This window comes from Glossina fuscipes, unplaced genomic scaffold, assembly GCF_014805625.2.
Source record: "Glossina fuscipes isolate IAEA_lab_2018 unplaced genomic scaffold, Yale_Gfus_2 2, whole genome shotgun sequence".
NCBI classification, from domain to species: Eukaryota; Metazoa; Arthropoda; class Insecta; order Diptera; family Glossinidae; genus Glossina; species Glossina fuscipes.
The window spans coordinates 18,886,708-18,914,438 of NW_023998416.1; the positions used below are offsets into that span (position 1 = coordinate 18,886,708).

Sequence of the window (27,731 nt, forward strand, 5' to 3'; positions counted from 1 at the left end):
GTACGACAAAATGGTATAATTTTCGATGCTTCATGATGAAATCTATATCGAAATATAATTTAACATAAAAAAGTTAGCTGTACTAAATTTGGACCATTTAGGTCTATTTTTTGGATCCAACCCTAATAAGGATTTTCACGTAAATTGACCCTTTGCAGAGCGGAAAAGTTTTAATATGTGTTGATGAAAATCGACCCATAATAGTAATTTCATACAAAATTAAGAATTGTGTTAGACAATGTGATATAGGGTGTAGGGTACTTATAGGTCAGCCCTGCCCAACCATAATGTTCTTACCCGTTTTTTACATCATTCTTATATTTGCTTAATTATTTGATGGGGTTAGTTTACGATATTATGTTCGTTATGGTCACACACAGACGAGTCTCGTTTATATGGATTTATGAAAACAAAATGAAGCAAACTTGCTATAATCACGTTTCATTTTGCTAATGTTATTAAGCGCATAAATGGGTAATGTTTTTTCTTACTTTTATGCTTACTTTGGATGAAATGTTTTTTTCATATAAGTGCTTATATGCCGTAATAAGTATCACGTATCTTTTTGCTATATTCTGCGATAGTATTCTTTGTATCTGCATGTATTGTATAAATATATATATTATTATTATATATATATTATTAATATGAAAATTTAAATTACTTACAGTTTACCTGGAACTACGCTATATCAATGACTGGTTTTAAGCTAAGATCTAGTGAGTTTCGACACGACCGCTAAAAGGCAACATCCGTTTTTAAAGGGATTATTTTCAAGCTTTGCTCGTTTTGAATGACGAGCCGACGGCGATAGACGTGTCAGAGATGGCACAATGCTATATTGTAGAGGGATCGGTTCGTGGGTTGGTAAAACTCTTAAAAATCCACTGAATCAAAACATGTGAAGTCTTAAAAAGAGACGACATATGTCGAATTTCAAGACGCTGAAGAAAATTGCAAACATATATTTCGAATAATATAAATGCTTTGAAAACTAAAAAAAGTAGGAACACTATAGCAAGCCACGTCCCTCCATTAAATACCCCATATCGCTTCGCTTAATACTGTTACGCATAGAACGACTTGTCATAATAGTACGTTATATGGGAAGCGATCAAAAAGTGGCCCGATCGTAATCATTTTTAGTAGCGCGAAATTTACGGCCTGAAGTTTGAACACAAAAATATAAGACGGACGTACGGAGAGACAAGCTGAGATCGATTTAGAAAAAGATTCTCTGAATCGTGTATAATATAATAAAAGGTGGATTTGTCTCAAATCCTTTTGTTTATTGTATGCTTCCGTACAAACGGTGTAAGGTGTAAAAAAAGTACATAGATTATATTGAACCATTGTCTAGCCAGACCTTTAGGCAAAAATTTTTATTGAAAATAATATTTCAAGCAGAAAAACTTTGGGCTCGATATCATAGTTACAGCTTTACAATTTTAAACGACCCGTCTCTCCAACGAATTGAAATAGACACGCCTTCTTTTTTGAAGGATTTTTAAAGAAGTGGCTACAAATTAAAAAGTTTGCATTTTTTACGGCACTTTAGTAGCCTCAACAAATTTTTTCTTGTATTCCATCTATAAAATCTAACTTTGTTCCACAACGTTGCTCATAAAATATCTGAAAAGTCTCGCTTGGCTGATCTTACCCAACACTTTGAAATTTTATTTACGTTTTTGTCATAAGTTGAAATTTATTTATGGTTAAAAGTCATTAGACTGTAATTGTGTGGTAATAATGTCTAAGAAGGAGAAGAAAGAAAAAAATCTGTCAGTAAGTTTGCATATGAGAATGCTTAAGAGCAACAAGTTCAACTGCAAAGCAATTATTTATTGATGTCATCTAAGATGACATGTTTGAATTATGTATATGCGAATGTAACGATTTCTCAAACAAACATGAAATATTTATACTTTTGAAAATGTGACGATAGAAAATTCAAATGTAAAAAAAAATTTTGGACTCAACTTTTACTACACCAAATGACTTAGAGCCTATCTTCCTAATTTTCGATTTAGAACCATTTTCTGAATCCGTTTAAGGATATGCGTCCGTCCACAAATTTTCATGAAATTTGGTTCACTTACATGGTTTGCCACGAGGGCGAACCTCATTAAAAATGAATTGAACCAACGTGCATATAGTATTCTATTTCGAAGAAGTGCTTATTTTGGAAAAATGTTTAAATTTTCATACTTCTTCACTAACCTCGAAACACTATATTTCAATTTTAGAAGCCTAAACCACATCGACGTTCTTGTCAGGAGTAAGTCTTTTTATTGCTAAGGACTAACTAGTAATGGTTTTTTCAAGAAAATTGGTGCCGAATAGTTGCCCTGCATATAACTTGACTCCGGGAAGTTTGTACTACATAGATCTCTTTCCATGTAAAGGATCGCTTTAAAAATAAGTTCTCATGAAACGTAGGCTTTTACGTTGAAACAAATAAATAAATAAATAAATGAATTATCGAAAGAAATACAATTCATCGACTTATAAGCATTGGCGGGCCTGTCTGCAGACAGGCGAAGCTGTAAATTCACCCACTAACTATATCTTTAAGGAAAAAGAATATGCAAATTTTTTTTTGCCGTAACTTACGAGTAATAAGCAAAGTTTGTTTTGCAAATGGAAGTCGTCTCAATTTACGTACTCTTGTACTCTCATATATAGCGGGTACGCTTGTGTGCAAGAACTGCTAATGTTTATGACTTCATTTTTGCCTGGATAAGGTTTACCGCAGAAGTCAAACCGAACGGATAAATAAGGACACACAGGCATGCTTGAATCGATTCAACATTTGATACTCATCAAGAATATATATACGTTCTGGAGTCTTGCCAATTTCTATGCCTTAATGGTGAGTGTAAAAAGAGACGATGACGACAGCCAAGAAAGGCAAAGGCGATAAATAATCAAAGACGACAGGGATGAGTTATAGTTTTTAATAATGTGTCGATATTAGTAATTATATTAAATGACCTTAGATTTTAATTTTAATCGTAATGGATATAATAATTTTTCCCTAACTCGGGGAACTTTTATGTTTACATATAACCAAAATTGGTCTTTATATTCAATGTAAAGAAAGCTCAGATTCACTTGATTTATATTTCATAAAGGGCAGATTCAGGATGCGCTTGCTTCGCAGACTCTCCGAGTTTAAAATAATTTGTTTTATGGTTTTTGTTTCGAATTTTCTGTATTAAGCTAATAGGCTGAATTATGTGAAACTTGTTAATGGGCAATGAAAAAGAATAATGTTGTTTGCGTGTAAAAATTTTTTGCATGGCCGTTTGTGTTTATCTAGTGTAACAGTCAATATGGGTTCTCCTAATTTCTGGTATTCTCGCCCTCGTAAATATGGTCAAAGCTGCAATTGCTTACTCTAATCTTCACGGTTTAATTCGCTAATATGGTTTCAATTTTCATTGGCAGTGTTTCCAGGAAAAAGCTGCCTTGAAAAAGTTGGATTAACAAATTTTTGCTTGACTCAGCTACAGATTCTCATATACAAACTTTGAAAAGAAATTTTTTTATTGTGTGACTTAAAATGTTTTAAAAAACGAATAAGTTTCACCAACAAGGAGATAGAGACGAGCGGGTAAGTAGCAAGAGGTTTTAACACAAGTCATGTATAAAGTTTAAATGGTTTATCTCAGTTTGCTCTGCCGGGCTAGTAAGACTGCTTAAACGTTTCAATGACAAGGCTTCGTCTTTAAAGAACTTCCACTGGAATCAACATCGCAGTGAATATTCGGATTTCAAATTCATGTGAATGTGTGGGAATTTTCATCGTTATCTTGACCAGGTGGAAAATGCGTATTTTTTTCCATTTTGCATAAGAGGAAATATTAACTAACAACGGTCCTTGAACGTCTTCCCCCGTACATGCAAAAATGATTTTCTCTTCCTTTCCTTTGACTGCTTCTTTTTATCGTTAATTAGCGTCGAAAAAGAAAACTGTCTATTTAATGAAAATAAAGTTGTGTTATCACACTATACATCTAAACAAATAAAATTCAGGACTGCTATTTAAAAGAAAAGTTTTTAAAAAAAATAAACCAAAAAGGCAGAGCAAATGATATGCAATTCGAATCCTATAATTGTCATCAAACTTCAACCAGTGTTTGAATACTTATAAAGAAGAATCATTACTCACGTTCTACATACTTCTGTGTGCATGTGTATGCTTGTGTGCATACAGCTCTATATAAAGGGAAAATGTGAAAAGACCACTAAAATTTTCTTTCTCTTATAATATTTACCCTTCGTTCCGAGTGTTACATAAGTAATGATAAAAATAATTTTCTCGATAAGATTTAAATACCAATAAATATGTTTTGAGAAGTATTTAAAACAAAAATTATATATAAATGGAATTTTTTAATAATAAAAAGATAAAAACAAATTGTTAGTTCAAGAACTCTTACAGAAATTTCGAAAAGGAATTTTTTAATTTAAACACAAATAACAGAGTAAGTAAGGAATACAGAAATGCTTCTAATACAAATAAAAATGATTCCTTCCTCCATACTTGAGAAGAAGTTTGGGCAGATATTTGGTAGCTCAACTCAATTAAATCCTATAAGTAAACAATACGTCATATAATTGATATACTAGTAGTAAAAAGAATTATGAAATAATTGACAAACAGCCTTTGACACAAAAAAAAGCACAACAAGATCTCAAAACAATGTGCAAAAATTTGCTTTTCTTTTACAAATTTCAACACATTTGATTGATTGATTGAATTGCAAAAATATTTTGCAGCAAAAACAATTTCGTAGGTACGAAATTTTCTAATTAAAGAAAAAGTGAAAAATTGCTTATCTATGAACAACTTACTGGTAAACTGTAGCTACAGCTATAGTAATGGTTAAAAATTATTTACGGATGTATGTAACACTTCTACCGTTATTTACGTCAATCGACTCAGAGTCGCTGCATCGATTCATTTTTGTCTGTCCCTCTGTCCATCTATCCGTCCGATATTGAAATTTTTAAAATTTTCTTGTTTTGCATATCGGCAAATGATGCAAAAAATTTGGCCTTGGTAGATTTATTTCGTGAACCCAACAACAGCAGTCTTATATATGAGCGACGATAAGACGATTTTTGCGTTTTATTACTAAAATGAATTCAAAATTATATATTGGAGGAGGTAATGTAGAAAATTATTTTCTTTTTTCCTTAGAGTAATGTAAGCAACCGAACCAAGAATGAAATCATTAAATTATTTTGTCTTATGCTATACTTGTGTCTATGACTGTATGTTTATGTCTCTATGTATATATCAGACTGTATACATATATATAAATATACATACAGTGTCTCTACTATTCTTCGTTTTCATTTCATTGTTATTCACAATAAAGGCCGACTTAAAATGTATATGTACTTCTGTACAAATATTGTGGCTTCTTGCTAGTATACTTATGGCTGCTGCCAAGGAAGTGACAAATTTAATTTAATATAATCTTATCTTTTCTTTTAGTGAATAAAAAAGAAAAAAAATACCGAAGGCAACCTCAACAACAAATAAGAACAAATTTATATAAATTTTATATTGCTTTATGGCATCATACACGTACGTATATGTTTACATATTTTTGGTGTTGGTTCAAAAGATGCTTTAGTAATTTCAATATTTAATTTAAGGTATTTGTGTGCATGTATCAGACTTTGTATTTTCACGATAATAAGAGAGAACAGGTGTTCTATTTATAAAAAGCCAAAAGGAATATTTTTACATCTCATCTCTTTTGAAGCATCGTGGCAAACAAATTTAATCATTTCGTTGGTAACATTCTTGAAATTTGTCTAACATAAACAAATTTGATTGGGAAGAGATAGGGAGTTCATTTAGTTTGGACTGAGGTGAAAAGTGGATTTTATTTTAAAAAACAAGGCTTTACTTACTCTCCGAATAGTTCAGTGATTCTAATAATTATGAATTGAAAAGCAGTGTTAGTTAATTTTCCTTCATAGTGATATGTTATCAAATCCTTTAAAGCATCTAAACCCTGGAGGACAACTGAAGCACACTACCAAACTGAAGTTATGCGAAATTGTAATCACTCTGATGAAGGAAATGCGTGGCCATAGCGTTGTTTCCATTGAAGTTTCTTTTGAAATTACTTAGCATTGTTTTTATTCATAACTGCTCTTTGCATGAAAATATTCGGGATGAATGAGTGCTCAATTATCAGCTTAATTTTTATGGTGAACCGAAGCTGGAAACTATGAAGGACATTGAAAACTCGCTTTTAGGTTCAAATATTACGTTTTTGCTATTTTTTTTATATGGCCTTTATTACTTAATTTAAATATGAAATGAAATATTTATCGAAATAATTTTCTAAGTAGTTTAAGTAGCTTTTTGTATATGTTCAGTTTAACGGAAGGCTTTAATTTTCTTCGTTTCTTTGTTGCTTTCATAGCCTTTTTCCAAAGCCTAGGGGAGGTTGAGTTCATTGCCTGCAAATTTATATAAAATTCTCTTTTTTTCTCAATTGATTTGCTTGGATAAACATTTTTATTAATTTAATGTTATATTCAATGGAATCAATTTGTGTTGTCTAGCATTTACAACATTTTGAATCCCATAAGCATTAAAAATAAAGTAAATAAATTATATTTATTTTCTTTACAAATCGTTCTAATAGCTTTAGGTTTATTTAAATGATGATAACTTGATATTAACTTTTGTAATCGCATTTTCTGCTTTCGATAATTTATTTAAATATTAATGTACGAAAATATTTATTTTTTAAATGGATTACATGTCGCTTTAAAAGATCTCATTGTGATAAGGAAGGAAGGAAAGTTTCTTTTATTGATGGAAATAATTTATTGTTTTAGTTAATTATTTTATTCTTATCTTTCTTTGATAACCTAATCTCTATTAAAATAGAAGACTACTGTTACGCGCTCAAGGAAAGGAAAGGAAGGTCGAAATTAGCAACCAAGTATAATCGTTTGAATCTCTGTTAAAATATCTGTCCAGCCGTGTAAAAAATCGTTTAAGGCAAATTGTACTAAATCGCTTTATCTTCAAGAGAGATTCTTAATAATTCTTTCGATGCAATACGAGATCCAACTTACAGTTTGCGGCAACTTTAAAATGTTATCTACACTTTCGGGGATGTCATAGAATACCCACTGTGAACTTTTATTCTGAATGCAACGAAAGTTCAAAAAATAAGGCAAACAATCCCAGAGAATTGCCTCAGTTCTAAGGTATTGTTACTATTTCCGGCAGCAAAAAGCCCACTAGAGCCATTACAGTATAATGGAATAAAACCGATGTCAAATGGTAAGTGATTTAACATTTCCCTGCCAAAGGCCAAGTGATAACTTCAGCTTATTAATGATCAACGAAATATCCGATGGTATGTGTTCGGGTTTGAGATTTTCGCATTGTTTCAACAAAAAAGACCTATGGATCACAATTAATTACTTAGCACCACTTCGCTTAATGCGGTCATGCATGCAACGATTGTCGAAATTCAGGCGTTATATGGAAAGTAGTTGAACAAGTAATTCGATCCGAAGCATTCTCAACAGCGTTCGTCCATTGGCGCACATGTCGGCGTGCTAAATTTCATCCAAATATATCAATAGCTACTAACTGTAGTTTGAACATAATTTTACATGGACAGACATTAGACCGAAGGACAGACAAAGAAACTTCACTATAGGGTTTCAATCGAACTGTGTAATAAAATATGGATCTATCTCAGGTCCTTGTGAATGAACACTCGTACTTCATGTACTTCCGTGTATATGGACGCACTTCTACCACCAGTTGTGTAGAGTATAAAACCAAAAGTAAGAAAATTATGTTCGGCTATGTTGAGTTTCCTCTATCCGCGCCTTTTATTAAAAAAAAAACAAATTAAAAAAGTGAAAAAATGGACGTATTATATAATATTACATGGACGTGTCCGATTGTCTCTATTTTTGTACGGATAGTGGGGCCAGTTATAGAATACATGGGATAATTTTTAGTTCCATTTCACTTTTGGCTTATGAATAATGAACACAAAACCTCGGTTGGACTGTACGCTCGTCTCGACGTGCAAGTATTTCTAACAGAAATGGAATTCGATTCCAATCTAGAATGAATATATTTTCCGGGCCAGGTATGTTGCAAACGTTAGGACAGAGTGAACACGATGATGGTATAATAAAGAATAAAAAAACAAACAAAAATTTGCTTTAATTTTAATAAATTAAAAAATACATTTTTAAATTGAAGAATATCCAATTAAAAAGGAAATTAAAAAATAAGAATTGTTTTAAAAACATGGAAAGAAAATATAAAATTAAGAGGAACCAGTAAGAAAATTATAATCGGCTACGGCCTATGCTTCCTTTAATTTCTAAAAAAAAATTCGGAAAAAAGACATTTCACATTAAAATATTTGGTGGGCGTGGTTGATTTTTTCCAAACTTATAAATAGGTGCTGTGGGATCGCTAATAGAATTTACATATATTAGTTCGTCAAAAATAAACTAAAAAAAAAGTTTTTTTGTTGTTTTTGGAATCGATTGTGTTCTCAATTTTTATTGCGACTATCGGCGTGTCTTTCGACTGACTTGGCTCATTTTCCCTACCAGTAACTTTGCCATATTTGAAACCTACATATTAATAGTTAAGACAAGATAAGACATATTGAACGGGGAGCCGAATGGACTTTAAATCCATTTAGACTTCGGGCCTTGTCAAGAACATTTATACTCTATAGGGTTTCTAAAGTGTTGAACAGAATGAATACAATCTGGTCCTTTGATAGTGAATATAAAAATATTTAAAACAAGAAAAAAGTTAAAGAAAAGCGAACAAGTAAGTTCGGCGGGGGCCGAGTCTCGTATATCCACCATTGTGCTATTCACATTCTACTCCCCAACTTCTTTTATTTGATACCCACGTCGCTGGTATTGTTAAGAAAAAGTAAATTGCTGTCTCTACCATATTAATTTTAAAATGAACCCATTTTTTGGCAGGTAACATATATCTTCATTTGGAGAGTGTATAAAATAGTTTCAAACGTTTTGTCTTGTTTGCTTTATGATAAATAAGTATTAAGCCTCAAAAAAGTGGAAACCATGAAATTTCATTACCAATTGGTTCCATTTTTGGACCTTATGAGTAAAGTGCCTCGTAAAGCAAATGTGGAAAGTTTCAGCTTTCAAACTTTAATAGTTTCCGAATAACGAACAAAATTACAAAAATTATTAAAAAAAAAAAGCGAGTTGTGTTTACTTTACGCTCCATTGAGCACTTTTATTCTCACCAATTTAGTCCATTTGGAATACCAGTATGCGTGCAGAAACTGTCTAAAGTTTCTATCAAATTTGAAGGCGATATTTTCATTTTTGCGCGTAGGATACTGCCAACAATATACCCCACACAGACGGACAGACATGGCTAAATCAACTCAGAATTTCACGCTGATCAAGAATATATATATATATACTTTGTAGGGTCGCAGTAGCCTTATTTTGGGTGTTACATATATTTTGGAAAAAAACAAAATGATTTTACCCCCCTTCTTACAGTGGTGGGTATAAAAATAAGAAAAAGGTGTGTTCGTCTCGTTTTTAAGTAATAGCGTGATCGTGACGACACGGGATTGCTTGCAATTTAAATTTCGGATGCAATGTTTCGATGACAGCGAACATATAGTTCCCGTCTCTTTAAGAGTTTATGTAACTAACAAAACCGTGGAAGCAGAGAAAATGTAGAAGAAAAAGTAGACAGCCGGCAATTTATCCACTTCAGTTTACCGGTTGTGATCTCCGACAACAAGTTGAATAATAAAATTAGCATAACCTCATCTTTGAATGGTCCTCCTCTCTTCGTAACGATATTTACGCAAGTTTTCAAAAAAACCCTAAGGCGTATGAGTATTACTACTATACACTCGGCTGATTCACGTGTATTGTGTTTTCATTTAAAATATCCTCTCAACAATTGCAAAATAAGCATTTAAGTTGGAAAAACGAAATATACGCACATATGTGTGCTTGCATGTACGTGTGTTGCATGTGTTTTGGTGTATACAGATATATATTTATATTTATAAAGCGTACTCGTTTTAATTATGCTTAAAAGCATAAAATAAGGAGTGAAAAAATTTCGTTGTGGATGCGGAAAATGATTAAATTAGCAAAAAACATACTCAACCAAACCGTAGCGTAAATTAAGCGCGAATAACTGAAACAAAAAGAAAAAAACGCGACTTCGTATTAAAAACCAACGAAACAGGCAGAACCCTTTTTTTTTTCTTTGTTTTTTTTAATATATTTTCCCACGATTGTTAAGCAACGATCTCGTAGAGAGGCAGCGGCGAAGAGTGTGTGATGGGGGCGCTTTTGTGGATTTTAAAACAAAATGACTAACAAAGGCAAAGTTTTTGACTATATATGTTTATGGATATACCTACCAGTTACCCTAAGTATATGTTTTTGCCTCTTTATACGTACGTATATTTGTGTATATATAATAACGTGGTAACAATAAGTGGTAACAAAAAAGCTAAAACTTGACTCGTTGAAATTAATGTAACAAAAGTTAAAACACTGAAAGAAATTAAACAGAAAGCTAATGCTCAACTAAAACAACAATAGCAATAATAACAAAAGCATGAATACACACGACTATATATGTGCTTCCATATGCAGAGTGCTACCATAATGCCTATGAAGTATATTTGAGTTTTATTACACTCTCTGACTGTAAGTTTTAGCATGGCATACTAACTTCATCATTACATTCATAATCGGTCAGAATCAGCGTTAAGGATACACATTCTTAACCAGCGTGATCTCAGACGGTTATTGAAATTACAATAAAAATTAAAATATAATTGAAATACTTTTGTTGAATGTACTTGAATTTGCGTTTCGTAGGCATAAAGTCGAATTCAACAAAGGTGAAGGTTATTTAAGAATCGTTCTCAGCCGTAGGAATAGCTTTCCGACTGGCTTGTAAATGAATTCGCTTAAAAGACTTGTACGGTGGGCAGACTAGTGGAGTTTTCCATACGTTACGTGTGTTTGTGCATGAGTGGGTTTTTGAATGAATACTATTTTCGTTTCATATTTGCAAGCACAGCTTAACAAGAAAACTCGTTATGAAAATATAAAAGATACCAAACAGTTGAGTCCTTCTGAATATTATGAAAGCAAACTAATAGGTACAGCTTTCGGATGTTAAAGCCGATTTTATGACACGTGCCAACTATTAAAAGCAATCGTTTGCATTAAGCTTTACAAACGATTTTAATATTTGTCAGTGCTACAATTTACTACAAATTAATAAGAAAAAGTTACATTGCTTTAAATCAAATATCGGACATACTCTCTACGATATACATACTGGATTTCTGTAGGAAATTTTTCCAAAATTCTACATCGTTATGTGTTTTATACTTGATATGATCCGGCTGAGTGGCTAAGTAGGTAAGAGTCTCGACTAGCAACTCAGTGATCGTGGGTGCAAATCAAAGTCGAAAGCCTTAGATGCTAGTTAGTGTTAGAATTTATTCTCAGGCTAAATTAATAATAATAATAATACTTGGTATGAAATTGGAACGATTTATTTATTATATCTACAATTGAGCAATTTTTTTAACGGCATTAGGGACTTTGCTTTTAAAGTTTACTTGAGAATGGTTCGCATCGGACTGCTTTTTCGACCACTTCCCATTAAAGAGTTATTTTGTTATATGGAGGCGGTGTAGGGTATTAAATAGGGAGCCCTGTGTCAATGTAGTAGAGTACAGTATTTGCTTCTTCGATATGAATTCTTTCGAAAATTCAAACTTGCGGACATAGGTGGCCAACACAGTTCAAAGTTCCGCTAAAATAAAAACGTATTGAATTTTTCATTACACTGGAAGCTATCTTCAATAAGTTCGCTATGTCGTTGACAGTGCAGCAGTTTCTTGCCTTTGTATCGTATTCAAATCACTTACCCAAGATATTTACTTCTTTCGTAATGTGTTTGTGTTTTGACCCAATGGCAATACTAACATGATTTCCTATGCAATCGACTTTTCTGAGTTCGATTTCATTGCTCGTAACCCTTGAATGAATTACCTTTACGTCAATTTTTTAATCAAATCCCTTATGTTTTCGAAGAGCTCGATTCAGTCTCGGACATTTATTGGTGCAATAACGTTATTATTGCTTACTTAATTTATTGTCTTATTGTGTCATACCTTCTTGGAATAAATTCAGCTCCGTTGCAAACATTGTAACATGAAAGGAAAGGCGACTTTGAAAAGTTGCAATTGACAAACATCCCCATCTTTGGCAATAAGCGTGGAAAGGATATGTGACCATTTGCGTGTGGCATGCAAACTGCATTTTATATAATTATATTTCGCAACACATATGGTTGCTTCAAAAACACGCTTTCGAAAGGCAATTATTTATGAAAAAACTACTTTTGGAGAGAATTTTGCTTCAAATATTAGTCCTTTGTTTCACTCGACAGTATTGTTTGGCTGCTGTACTCTGAATACAAGCTGAGTAGTCAGCTTGTATCTGTCTTTTATTGTGACTACTTTTGAAAAGCTGTATTCTCTTATAGCTTTGTATAAATCAACTGACTGCCGAATTGACGCCAGCTTAAATTCAGTTGTGTTGTTTTGTTTTTGCAAGCAAATGCCTTTGAATACATAATTCATAGTTGGTGGCCTTTTGTGTTCTATTATCCTTTTGCATGATTGCTGCTCGTTCTGTTCTTCGAATGTTCATGGCTCTTAAACATATCATTTTTTTCCTGTCTACCATCACTATCTGGTATAGGTGCGGTTAAGTGAATATCGCGATTGCTATTAAAAGTGATGTGTGCTTTTCTGTGTCCCTCCATTATTTTTTTGAAGAATAAGCATATGAATGCATTCCATACAAAAATGTAGAAAAAGTAGAGCAGGAAATCGTTTCTCTTTATGTGTTATTGTAAGTCCAGTAATATACATAATTCAACAATTTTTGATGTCTTCATGGAATTGAAAGACGATGTTTACACGCTTCGCGAGTATTTCCAATTTACTGGCCCTTATTAGAAAGCTAGCTTACTTGATGCGGCTACAATTTGTTCGAGCAAGTTTGCTCTCTTTATTCAAACTATTCAAAGTATCTAAATGCATTAAAATCCTCGTGAAAACTGCAGCAATGGTTGAAGTTGATTTTTGGATTTTACATACAAATACAAAAAACTGATGTATTAAAAACCAGTAGAAGCTAATGGACATAATATACTGCAATAACGAGGAAACAGTGAATGAGAAGTGAATCTGCACTTACATGCGCATGTGTGCGTAAAAAAAAAAAAAATTGGTTTCCGTGTTCCCCACCACTTAAGGGGTTAATTGTGTTAAAAAACTTTCTTTCTTTTTATTCGCAATAATTTGCCTCGTGGTTATTATGCGTACATCATAGAAAAGGTTTTATACCTTATGGAAAAAAAAACAGTGTTTTATATGGCTTTGAAGAGCTCATGAGGACTTGATTTCATTAAAGTTTTCACCGTTTAAATGGAAATTTTAAAGATATATTGCAGAAATATAGCCTGCCGGATATATTGTGTTGTGTGGGCAAGCAAAGCACAAAATAGTAAAATTTGTTATTCTTCAATTTTTCTCCTCTTCTGAATCATCTTCTGCTAAGCGGACGTTATCTGTTCATCGTGTCAAAGGATGTTTTAGGGAGTTATGCCAAATAAAGAGAGTCGATAATTTTCAAGCAAAAGCTATTAGTTGTATCCTTCGTCCTATCTCTGAAGTAAAATTCGCTTTGTCGTTTTTGATACATCCTGTCTTTGCTATCAATAAACGAAGATTCTGAATATGAATTGCAGTGAACAAATACGCTTAGTCATACAGGCTAATAATGCATCGCGACTTTCGCGGTCCCGCTAAGAGCTAGGGACTAACTACAAAAATGTTTATAGTGCGAAAACCTAAAGGAAGTAACTTAAAATGTATGAAACCGCCAAGCGTACCGATAAAATTGATATTAAAAACAAATTCCGCGAGAGCTCTCGTCATCGTTGCTTCCAGGCGTTTTCACAGGATGGAAGTTGCGTACTAGTATTGATTTTAAATACAAGGCCCTAATAACGTAATAATAATAATAAGGATAAAATTGGAAAAAGATAAGATGCATGTATGTGCTTAAAAAAGTTATTCAAATGACATACTTGCTAGTAAACGTTGTACCTGCAGTGTATCGTATTACTTTAATCAACAAGCGAGATACTTAAGGGGAAAGTTTTAGGCGTGAGAGCAAGACTTCTTTTAATGTCGTCATACACTTATCTTCATATTGAAATAAGATGTAAACTTTCTATTGATTACATGATATTGGTTTTATAAATGTGCAAACTTTCGCAATCAGTTTTTTGCTTAAAGCAAATCAGTTTTTTTTCTTAAGAAATTTTAATATTTTTTACTCGTCATATTTGCGTAGATACAAATGTGAAATTGTGTACACACTGTGTGACTGTCATTGGTCGTTGCCACGTTTCAATCACCACAACTATCATCATCACGTCATAAACTTTGCTCATTACATTTCATTGCGATGGTTTTGCTTATTTACGCTGAATGCTTCCAGCAAAGCTGCGTCGACACATTGCACGTTATGTGTAAACAAGTGCTATGTATATAATAATTACAAATAAGTTTTCTTGCTACATCGTGCGGGTACGCTTCGCATTCCTAAATCTAACTAATTAACTAATTTTTATTTTACTGTAATGTCAACCTATTCGAAGTGTTCTTTAGATCTGTTTTCATTATTTTAATATAATGGGTAAGAATTCATTATTAAACTAAATACGCTGCTATTGCTGTATGCATGGCCTGAATGTCTATTATTCTAATATATTGCGGTCACAATAACAACATATCGGTATGGAATTTCAAATTGCTTTTCGATTTAAGCTTTCAGAGGAGTGAAATGAAAGTTTTTCAAAATTTTATTTGAAAATGATATTGCACTTCCATTGGTACATAACCTTTATATATATGCATATGCAATTCTGTTTTTAGAAAACTGTTTGTTTGTGTGTGACCGAATGCGTATAGAATTTTATTTATTTAGTTTTCTTTTTTTTTTACTAATTCAATCAATTTTAAATGAAATTCGATAGAATTCATTTCGGTCGTATACAAAATATTATTAAGTGTTAATAATGTTGCTCATACGTCGAGAAAGGCTGTACTCTTCAAAGTGTTTACGGTCATAAATTCTATGTATACTTGTATTTATTTATTTATTTATTTTTTTTTTTATATTTAAAAACGTCACGCATTCTATCAATGAGTACGTGTGCATGCGTGTATTTGTGAAATTGTCATAATAGATTATGGTTTTGGATATATAGTGTAACAATAACAACAAAGTTATATAAAATTTTTGGAAACTAATTTAAAATTAATTTTGTCGTAAAATTTCTCTGCATTTGTTTGCATTAAAAAAATCATTAAATACCAAATATTTTATCATCATTAGTTTTGAAAGATATATTTAGAAATATTTTTCGAAATTTCAAAAACAATAGTGATGGCAAAAATAACAGGGCTGCTTGCCCTAAGCGGTCACATATATATATATGCTTTTCCGCGTTTGCTGATCCAGCTCACATATTTAGATTAATTGCAAAATCTGATGGAACAGTGAAAGGCTGTTATTTGCAAATTGAATGCTGGTTCACGTCGACAACAAAATATTAATTAGTACCGCTTAGTAATTGCAGAGAGGATCAGACTGGCCCACATGTTATGGTAAATTTACTTCATCGTATCATGTTATCGAATGCTTCATAATGAATGAAATGAACAGTGCAAGTCCATTTGAAAGAGGTGCAAGTCCACGTTATATTACATGCAGATATTTAAGTGTTTATATTTAAACAATATTTGGAAGAATATTGGTGGATGTATAAATATGCTCGTTGTATGATTTTTAAATATTCAGTTGATTTAATTTTCTAAATGCCATCGTTTTTAGAGTAATAACCGCAAGGAACTTATACTTTCGATGTTCTAAAATGGACTTGCACCCCTTTCGAAGTTCGCAAGTTGTGAATATCTTTTGCTTATTAAATATTAAATGTGAAATTTTTGGATGGGATGGGCCTGCCATGATGATATAAAGTCTTTCACCGCTAGTGACACAACGGTATATTACTTGGGGAAGACGAAGCTTTCATTATACCAATCGAATTAAGCTGATTTTGTGAAAGACAAGTTTACGTCTGAATCTGTTCGTTCGGTTTTTTTGGCGTAGTTTTTCCGATGTTTTGATGATATTTGGTACATTGACGTGCACTGCGCCGAACACTATTGAAAACAGTTTGAGTCGATTATTTCCTGAATAACGTCTTATTTTGAAGAGTCGTTAAATGAATAACTGTATTAAGTCAAGTGATGGTATTCAATGGTTGTAACTATGCTTTTTTGGGAAGTGGAGTTACGCCACTTTTTTATATGTAATTTTAGTACCTATGTAGAAATTTATGTTCACACTGTGAATATGCATTCATTCTTATCTTAAACATAGTTTTTGCCAAAAAAAAGCACCCGTTGAAAGTTCTTCAGCAAGAGTTAGTTTAGTTGATTCCTTAAATGTTGGTAAATCTTCCAAAACTGTAGAAAAGAAAAATTAATTATCTAATTATTTCGTTTCAAATGAGTAGCTGTTTGAGTGAATATTCCCTTGAAAATCAGAGAAATAGATAGCTAACGCATTTCGGGCAATGAAACTTGTAGAACAGATGCGAGCGAACCTTTCGCGTGTAAACAAAAGATTTTCACAACCGTTATCCCGTTAAATGGATGACCCGAAAATGGATGACTTTTTTTCATTTTCAAAACTTCTTGGGTTTGAAGGGATTAGCACTTCGATAATTGGATGAGTTTGGAGCCATCCTTTGGAAGGAACAACAGACAAGGGTTTCATTTACTTCGCAGATTATAAAAATAAAGGTGGAAAGTATGTGTGTATGTTCTTTTCCAAACATCATTCACAAATAATTTTATTTTCAGTTAATTCATTTAATTGCATTTTCCTATCTATTTTTGCATTTTTGGTATTTGTCCCATTTCGATAGCCAGTGCTACAGACAAACCTTTTTTCATGTGAAGATTAGCTAATAAAGCCAGCATTTGAGGCTTTAGAGTGTAGCAAAGGTGATTAATGGTGAATAATTTTGAAAATAAAATTTCTCTTGATATCCGCAAGAAACGTGGAAAGAGCATAGCTGTCTACGAAATTTTCGAAACGAAAATTTTCTTCAAAATTTAATTGCATTTTGAATATTTAATGACGGTGTAACGTGCATGCTTAAATATATCTTTAATTGCAGACATAAGCGAGTTCGTACAAATATATATATGTAGATTTGTATGTATATATTTGTGGGTGTGCGCAGCCAAATTGCTGAAAGTTTGAGACAATAATATTATAAATGCTGAAAATTTGTGCTAATGCGTTAAAGCAATCACACAGCTGAGGGTTAGCTATACTGCCGCCAACTTTAGCAGGTTTTGTGTTTAAGGAAAAGCTATATTTGCATGAGCAGCAAAGGTTATTGGAATCCTTTCTATTGCACTTGTGTGCTGTTGTGTGTGTGCGTGTTAATGATTAAGTACACGGATGTCCATGTACCGATTCTATCATAATCAAGGTGTGTGCATAAGTGCGTTTATAGTTATGCATCCTTTCATTTTGTGTTTAAGTAAATATGAAATTTTACCACTTGTTGTATGTAGCCTTAGCATTAGCTTAATCATTGTCATAATCATGACTACTAGCATCATCATCATCCGAGCAATGTAATACAAAAAGTTTTGAATACGTTTGTAATTAGCTTTCAACAACCACAACGACATTATCATCAGTATTGTGCATAGTGTGCTTAATAGTTATGTGACGATTCTCAAATCCACTCGTACGTTTGTTTGTTTGTTTGTTTATTTGTTTACCAAGTACCTAGCTAGACGACACATGCCTCACATTTGTAGAGGCATCGGGAAGTATGTAAACATACTTTACGTAGCTGGGATTACTGTAAACAATGCCATTGACTTGTAGTGATTATATTGAATGTCGGTCAAGAAACAACAACCGACAAACTGCACCAATTGCAAACACTTGCCATCTCTTTTATCGCCTCTTTAAAATTAGTTATTCTTCTCTTTCACACTTTCAGTCATTTATATAGCAGAAGAGCTACGCTGAGTTTATCATTTATACTAAGACTAAAGCTTTACTGATTGAAATTGCACTGTTTACGGTATAGTATATTGATATGTGTGTGAGCATCCGTCGATATATTATTTACTCTCCTGCTCACTCAGTCATAAGAAAATGATATTTTTAATTAATACAAACTATGTCATGTGAGTTTAATCAAACAAACATTGTCTTTTTACTACTTTTTTACAGTAAAATACTTCATAGAGACACACTCCCTAGAGAAGTTGGCTTCCCCTCTACACTGCATTAAACTATTGCCCTACAATACTTAATTTTCTATTAAATACGCAAACATATATGAGAGAATTTCCTTTGTACATATGCTTGGGTGAAATTGTTCTTTCTCTATATTAATTACTTAACTTTAACCAATGTTTGTATCTATGTGAGTGCAGCGAGGTTGAATGTGTGGGTGGGTGATATGGGATTTGTGTTTTATTAGATTTATATCATTACAAATTGCTTAATGCTTCATTACAAATTTACCTCTGTAATGCATGCATAGCCATAAGCATATATTTATATATATATATATATGTATGTGTTTAGGTATTTGGTCTATATACTGTTACTGCGTTATGTATTGCTTTTGCAATAGCAATTGCAATAATTTTGCTTATATAATTCTCTTAAGCACTATCAATATGTTATTAGACACTTCGTGGCAATTTCTAATTAGAAATTACATATAAACATATCAGATATTCATATATTCCAATACAGCCATAAACGCATGTATAACCCATACTTTATTACGGGAGAAAAAAAAAATATATATATATAGAGATTTACAGAAATACCTAAAAAATATTCACTTTATTTTAAGAAATAGTGTAATCGATGTGAGGCGACAAAGAAACTTGAAATATTTTAATACTTAAAGCATGGAAAGTCATATATGTATATTAAACAACTCATATAAAAACATTTTCAGTCATGAAAATTTTTTATTTATACATTTATTGCATACATATAATCATGATCACTCACTGCTCACTGCAGGTTACGAAAACGATGCATAATAGGAAAAAACAATTTAATAATAGATCAAAAAGGAAACAAAATAACCCAAATGAATTAGTAAAATACACTTTCAAGAGTGTACAAAAGAGGAAAGGAATAGAGATAACGATTGCATATTTGTTCCAATACGGAATAGTGGCCTCAAAGTAAGAACAAGCAGGAAATGTCGTAAGTCACTCAGCAAGGAGTTGTAAGCTCTAAGAACGCTTCTCTGCAAAGATCTGGACGATAACTCGATAAACTAGCGTATGGTTATTGTGGGCGGACTTACGGAAGCAGAAGAACGTCTGCCTTGGAATAATGTCATAAACGTTGAGAAGAAGCCGCACTTAAATATAATGAAAGAAGGAACATACATCGCCAGCAATATGGCTTTTGGCCAATGACAAACTTTTGTAGGTACACAAGAGAAGTTTTTCTTTTAAATCGTGCATGCTGCTCTTGTACAGCCAATCTTCTTACTATTCTATTTACTACAGTTAGGACGAAGGTTCCACCTTACATTTTTTCACAATTTCTCTAGTCCGTTTTTACGTCGGTTTTTTCCTTGCATTTTTTATTTTTACTTAAGTGCACAACAGACAGTCTTGCATATTATTTTCCGAGTCTTACAATCCATTTTTCTGGGATACATCATTTAAGACGGCTTTTTTTCTTCCTGACGCAAATTAATGATAATTTTTCCTGGTGAAGGCATAAGCAATCAAAGTTGAGGAATATCTTTTTTAAAGCCCTTGTCTTCAGTGAAGCAAAAAATTTAAGAGTTTTTTTCATTCTGCTTAAATCAAACTTCAAACAAAAAAATATTTCTTGCGTATTTTTATAAAAATTTTTTATTAATTAATTTTTGCTTCGTCGTCGTAATGAAGTGCACGCTATTTGCGTGTCCATGGCTGTTAGTAAATATTTAGGTTACACGTTTACAAGTTAAACTTATGCATAAAATCATTAATTAAATATGTAATGAATTGCAGTTACACACCACAGTCAACGCTATACAAACGTAAACTTGATGGAGATAAGCATACATAAATTAACTTGTTTCTAGATGTGGTGTGAGTGCACATCTTGAAAGAGTAAAAGATTGTACTCTAAAATTAAAATATGCTGATAATAAATAATTTGATATGTTCAGGCTGCATACCATAACTACGGGTCACAACACAACACAACTGGTCACAATCACGCATTTTCTTCTTATGGTAAATTCGAATCCAGCCATAAGTGTCTATTACTGTTTATTCCTCGTCACGATTTCTCTATTCATCACTTTACCTTAAAAGATGAAGTTTGACAAGAGAATTGTATCCTTAAATAAAAGTTAGATTCCCAAGTCTCATGTCAAGGCGTGCTCTTATTGTTTATTTATATTATAATTTGTCTGTCCATTCTTCGCTTTTCGGTCAAGGGTGTAGCACGAACGGAAAGTTTGCCGGCCAACTGATATATACTATCTTTCGTGGTCCAACTTAAAAAACTTGCCTTAAATAGAGACTTAAGATATTATAAAGATAGTTGAACTTTTTTCTTATACGACTACGCCTCAAGAAAGCATATTCTTTTTAACGAAGTGCTTTGTGATGTGTTCATAATGTTACTAATGCTTAGGCTATCAGGCCGTACTATGGTGCCTGTGAAAGGTGACGAAATAAAATCAAAGCATTTACGAAGAGGTTGGTAATGAATGTTAGGAGTTGGGCCGCATAAGAAATATTTGTTTTTTCAAATTTCAATATAACACGGCGATGATTAGAAAGAGTTGGGGAAGGAGAAAGTGTTATGGAGATAGTGACTACAGTCTGGCTGGTGTTTGCCCAATCTCTAAATGTTATGCTTTTACCAGCTGAGCACTCACTATAGCTACGACCGAAGGAAACTTTGAAGCAATTGAGTTTTGAACTTGCGCATACTGTCTTGCTAGTCGCTATTCTCATTTACTTGTCTAAGGTAATAATAAGACATAAGGCAATAATGTCCTAAAAAGGACGTGATCAAAGATGGATGAAGCTGTACAAACCTCAGATTGATGCCACGTAAACTGGTGCGTTTTGTTGGGGACAATTGGCGAAACGAGACATGTCTTTCGAGCTGCCTCATCAGCTTGCCAAGTATTAGCTTCCATTATTTGGTATCAACCACTAGTGCGTTTCATTCATGCAATTCAGGTAAGGTAATAGAGAAAGCCGCCGTCTTCCGTTATTAGAATGCCATGCAAAAAACTGGGAGAAGCTGATGCAACCAATGTGTAGACCGGGTTTTTAGCCTCTCCGCTTTGATACTCAGTTCAATTCAGAAAAGATTTGCGAAAAGCATTTGATTCACTTTCGAATCCATAAATCGCATATGCTCTAGAATCTTAACAACTTTTCAAAATTTTATACCTCTGTCTTCACTACTTTCATTACATAAAATGCAATTTCTGATGGGTGCAAGCAAATAAAACCCCGTAAAGTCGTAAGTGGGTGGATAAAAATATACACATTTATTTAATAATAATAATTACAAGAGAATGAAATAAAAAGAGAACAAAAAGTAAAAACAAAGAAATATATTTTATTCATACACTTAATAAGAAATTTATGCATAAATGCAAAAAAGCAGACGAGTATTATACTCAAAACGAACAACAACAATATTACGTGTGTATGTGTGTGTTTTTGGTAAAATTCTGGTTTTTTTGAATACGTTTCTTGAGGGTTTGATTTTTCCCATAGTTACATATACGGTTTTTTTTTTTTTTGTTTTACATACGTTATGCTATCATGTTTTTAGTTGGTTGCTTGCTGGCAATATTTTACATAAAAATATATTTTTTTATTAATGGTTTTTTTTTTTTTTGTATATGCACAGAAAAATCTTAAAAATTACTAATAGTTTTTATCAATACCTCAAGTTTAACAAAACTTTTTCTTTTTCTACATATATTGAATTAGTTAGGTGTACAAATATAAATCGGTTGGCACTTTTCATTAGATGGGTTCGAATAATTACTTCATCATTTATATCAGCTAGTCTTAGAGGACAAGTGCATAAAATTCTAGTTCCTATGTGCACTCACTTTAAAGATTTGAAATAAAAATTTAAGATTTAAAATAAATACGAAATGAAAAGTTATTCGATTTATAGCATAAGATAAAGAGAGAATTGCTTTAACTAACTGTTCAACTGACGAGGAAATCGAATGAGTTACTAATTGTTTTAAGTAAGATATACTAAGATATACTTTCATACGCCCTGAGGCCTGTTTCTCACATCTACCATTTGAAACCGATACAATCGTTGCGATAAAAAACAAAGTGAATTTTTCATTTGCTTTCATTGAATGCCTTTGCACGAATGAAATTGAGCTATGGATGAATAAATATTTCGCTAGCTGTTGATCTATCAATTGAAGTATGTTTACTCTGGAACTTGCAACCTGCACATTTGTATGTTAAATTGAAAGCTTTAGTTGATTTTCAACATTTCATATTTATTTCGAAATTTTTAATTTCTATTTGCTTTTTTTCTTTTAACCGAGACAAAGGTCACAATCTCATTGCAGAGATCGCAGTAGCAAGGAAGACTCATTATCGAATGCTTTCGGAAACTACGTCTACACCAGTTCATTATCGTAAATTAGAGTAAAAACTCCATTTTTACCTTATGCTCCTTAAATAAACACGTAGCCAGGGATTCATAATTAGTTTAAACTTGATTTTATGAGAATTACGATTATATATTTCCAATTAATGGCTTTTAAGGCATGAATTAATTTATTTAATAATTTATAAATTTTTTTTTCAAATGCGTTTTAAGCCCTTCTTTAACATAAGTTCGCATTTCTTTCTAGCCTTTTACAATTTCCTCATTAAATCTCACCGTGTTGGGTAGGCTACTTATATATCCCTGGCGTTAGATTGCGTAGTCGAATTTTTTGCTCGACCGTGGATTTAAAGGAGCTAAAGATTATCATTTAAAACAAGGAAAATTGCTACTTTTTAGGTAGATGTAACCAAAGTGTAATGGGTCAAGTTTGAATATACTTGAAACTAAAATTGATGAGAGTGACAACATGTGCGTTTCCGTAAAAGAAAATTTAGACTAATAAAAATGCTTTACATAGGCTAGGCTAGAAGACTAAAAAATTAACATGATCTTGTGTTTGATGAGTAACGCGCTAGCAAGGACTTATGTGCACATCTGCCGTACATTGTACGATCTTCAATGCACATGTCTATCCGTTACAAGATTTTGAAATTGACAAAGCATTCTTATCGTTTGGCATTAGGTATGTTATGTTCTGCATCGGGTTGTGTTTCATCACGCCTACCTCTCTAACTGAAAAGTTTATATAATGAAGTTATAAATTACTATTACTCTGCTCGAATACAAATATTCGTGTAAAAAGCGCAAAATTGTTCCCTGTTTGTGATTAAGTGTTGGTGGAGAGTAAGAAAACTATAAATCATGACACCCTTCATGAATGTACAATTATGGTAGAGAATTGGATTTCGGTGAATATATATCTATTTGCAGACAGATACTAGAAGTAATTCTTTGAACACAAAGGGAAAAATTTATATTAAATTGTATTCACCGAATCGGGACTTCATAGGACTTAAGATGACAGATATGGATTTTATAGTGTTTGCAGTTAATAACCCACTATCATGTAATATGAAAGAATTTTTTTGTATTTCGTCATCGCTTATCTGCTAAGCGTTTTATAATATGTGCTTTAGACTAAACCTTTTTGCTATTCTGTATTATTTCAGGATTTGGAGTAAAGCATGAGAATTTAGAAGACGACAACTCTTTAAAATCTCTCTCGGTTTTCTCTTTGGATAGACATAACATATTTTTCTTTTTTACAGAAAGAATGTTGATCGACGTGGACTTAAGAGCGTTCAGAGAAATCACTGGGTTAACACAATATAGAATTCGTTTTGCTAAGAACAACGAGTTGAATACAAATGCTTAAAGCTTTCTAACACTGTTTTTAATCGTTCTTGTTCAGGAAGTGCAAAACATAATGTAAGACCAAATCATAACAATACTTGTATTCGGTCATATTTTCGACAAGTTGAGGACGATGACGTCTTACTGTCTTAACTGCTTGGAAAACATCAACCTCTCCGTGTTGTATAACTTGTTCAATGCAAGCATTCGCTGCACAATAAACACCACATCGACTGCGGCCATCTGGTGATACAACGCAGACAGGTCCATAATCAGTGCGTGCACGCCACATTTCTACCATATTCATTAGATAGACTAACGAGTTGGTGGAAGTAGGCACTTTATGACCCATCGGCCAGCAAGTTAATTGGAAAAGTTGCACCGTACGCGTAGGTGCCTTAACTCCAGCCATCATTTCGGTGAGAGAAACAATTTTCTTATTAATTTTAAATTCCCATTGCTTGATGTTGGTATAATTTTTAGCTCCCGCGTAGTGCACCGAAAAGACAGGACCATATTTTTCCAGTTTGCTTTTCATAGGCCAAAATGAAGGAAATTGTTGCGAATTGGTAGGAGGCTGACACAAAACTACTACCGCTGAACATTCTTGATCGTAAACCAGAGACCAAAATTCGCCTAAAGTATGTTTTAAAGGCCATTCTGTGACTATGTATTCACGAGGTTTTGTGTAGCCGTCCACAAAGACGGAGTTTATGTAGTCGGTGAAAGCGTTACCTTGAAAGGATGTAAGATAAGGACGAAAATTGTCAGGTGGGACACATAGGACATCACGGTTTTTTTCCCGATTATCGGCTCTGTGGCCGCCAGCACAATCGCCTATGGTGAATCGAGGCGTCTGCTTACAGATCTTATCATATTCCATTTGATATTCATTCATTTTTGTTGACGAATTACGTCTAGCTTTCGCCTTTAGACGATCTGACAACTCCGATACCGGAAACCAAGTTTTCCCACATACGACATGCTCTTCTAATGTATCGTAAACAAATTTATACTGATCCACATTTTCCACTAACCCTTTGCGCGATTGTTTTAGCTTCTTTAGATAACCGAACACATTGAAACACTCTTCTTCTTCGGACAGTTCGAGATTCGCATCAATTGAAAGATAAACTCCGGAACGACCACCACCGTCGCTGCAATGCACTAGCATAGGTCCTCGCGTATCATCTTCGCTTACAGTACTTCCCACCACTAAGCGCACACGTCTCCTGAATTCTAAAAGAGCATTTGAGAACGGGCATGAATGCGAATACCATTCGGTATAATGAAATTGTAAAATAAGACGCTCATCAGTTACTTCCTCGGGATTGTCTTCTTTAACTTTGTAGAGACGAAACGTTCGTATTTGAAAGTTGGCCAACTGCTCCTCCCTAACGATGTTAATGTTTATATCGCCATAAGTTTCATGAACCTCCATATTTGGCGGCCAGTATTGAACGCACATAACTTTTGCAAAATCAAATGTCTTCGTTAGCATTATGATCGCACTTACGTTCTCTTGCCATACCATACGCCAAAAGGCATTAACTGTATCTTCTACCGGACCCTGAGTAACAATATAAGCATTGGGCTTCAGAAGGCTGTCAACATACGAGGCATTAACGTAGTCCGAGTCGGGTGTACCGGGTATTTTTTTCAACACTACGCGATTATAGTCATAGGGAATGCACCTGGGATTCTGATTCTTAATCTGATTATTCTTTTTCATCGCGTGACGACAAGTATTTGTCTCGATTTTGGCGGCCGTTTGAAATTCTAACTTATAAAGCACCGGAAATTTACGCCTCAACTCGCAAAGTTTGATGAAATGTCTAGTGTCAATGGGTTTGTTGGGTATGGTTTTCGAGAGAGAATTGTTTTCGTCACGTGCTTCCAGTTTGATTTTCTCAAATGACAACAAACCACTGTTCAGCATACTTAATTTTATTGTGTTTGGTATAGAGAGCAGAGCGATTTTCTTGTGCTGCCTTGTTGTCTCGACGTCAGCATAACGAGCAGATGACCTCGACCTGCGTTTCGACGTTTTCGGGGATGGGACAGAAGTAGCAGCAGCAACATCATGACAGGTCGATGAATTCGCTTTCTCCATTGAATTGGACATTTTACTACCACTGGGTGAGTTACTAAGTAACCTCACTTTCTCATGTCGTATGTGTAGGAAACGGGTAAATCTTTTATAGATTTTACGTTTTGCCTTCTGCTTGACGGCCAGCTCAAATGAAAATTTTAACAAACACACGCACGCACTTGATTTTTTTTATCTTTATATTTGCTTTTATTGTTATTTTTATGTTTTCTTTAAATTTTTTTTTCCTTAGTTTCCTTTGTTTGCCAGACACACTTATTTAATGAGCAGATGTAATATTTGAAGAAGCAGCAAACCACGACAAAAGGAAACCCACAACTAATAAGTAATGTAAGGCAATGGTTTTACCAAAAGCACCACAAATCAATTCATTCGGAATCTCTCTGCCTGCGTGAGCGTATAAGTAGAAAAAATCTCACGCAAATTTTTCCTCTAACATAGTTGCACAGCTTTCGCATAAATTACAAAAATTCCGATGCATTCAATTATTATAATATATAATAATACTTTGAAACTTTTTTATTTTTATTTATTTTTACTATTTATTTTGTTTATATTCGTTTGCCTTTATCTTGTGTAGACCACTGTTTTTTATGGATTTTCCTTCCTTTCTCTCTCTCTCTCTCGCTTTTTCTCCCTTTCTCTAGGCGCCTGCGCGTTTAACAGCGTTTTCACTTTCCACGATTTTCTTTTGTTACGCTTTTCATTGAGCACCGATTTCGATAAGCAGCAGAGGCACCAGCATTTTTCTATGAGTATGCAATCAAAAGAAAAATTCCATGTACGTCAGGGCAAAAAAAGAAGTGAAAAATCTGCCTATTGACCAGAAAAGATATTTCAATCAATTAAACAAATGTTTGTACACAATAGCTGGCTCGCTGTTTATTTTGAACTCGTGCGTTTACTGATATACGTTGACTTCGCTATTACGTTAAAATTTTCTTCGTTTTTTTTTGCTTTTCTTTTTGATTTTTCAATACACGAAAATATTTTCATTCTCACTAAATCTACTTAAACACTAAATTCTGTTCTTAATTTTATTGTTCGTTTTCGTTGTGCGATTGGAATTGTTTTTTATACGCTGTCACTTGCTCAGACAACACTAAATAATCGAATGAATGAAAGATATTTCTTACTGTGTTTATCTTTTGCTCGGGCATCTCCTCATAAACATGTACATGCGTTCGAAATATTTTCGACATCGAATTTATGACATTTTGTAAAAGGTAAACAATTCAATGTGTGAATGAATGCTCCGCCATATGTTGGGAGAATGGAAAGGGGGAATGCATTGTGTGATGATGCGCTCTTCTTAGTCTAGTTTGTAAGTGTTATCTTTTTCGTTTAATATTCTTAAAAA

The 27,731-nt window shown here is 33.2% G+C and overlaps 2 protein-coding genes across 8 annotated transcripts in view; both read right to left on the bottom strand.

Moving 5' to 3' along the window:
• LOC119633906 overlaps nt 1-27,731 on the bottom strand; it is a 271,992-nt gene that overhangs the window by 41,476 nt on the left and 202,785 nt on the right. The gene's annotated exons all lie outside the window — the stretch shown is intronic.
• Nucleotides 21,984-27,642, bottom strand: LOC119633908 (receptor-type tyrosine-protein phosphatase kappa). The gene has a single exon (XM_038027728.1). It carries the CDS (start codon nt 26,384-26,386, stop codon nt 24,302-24,304), a length of 2,085 nt encoding a protein of 694 aa, XP_037883656.1. The 5' UTR covers nt 26,387-27,642; the 3' UTR covers nt 21,984-24,301.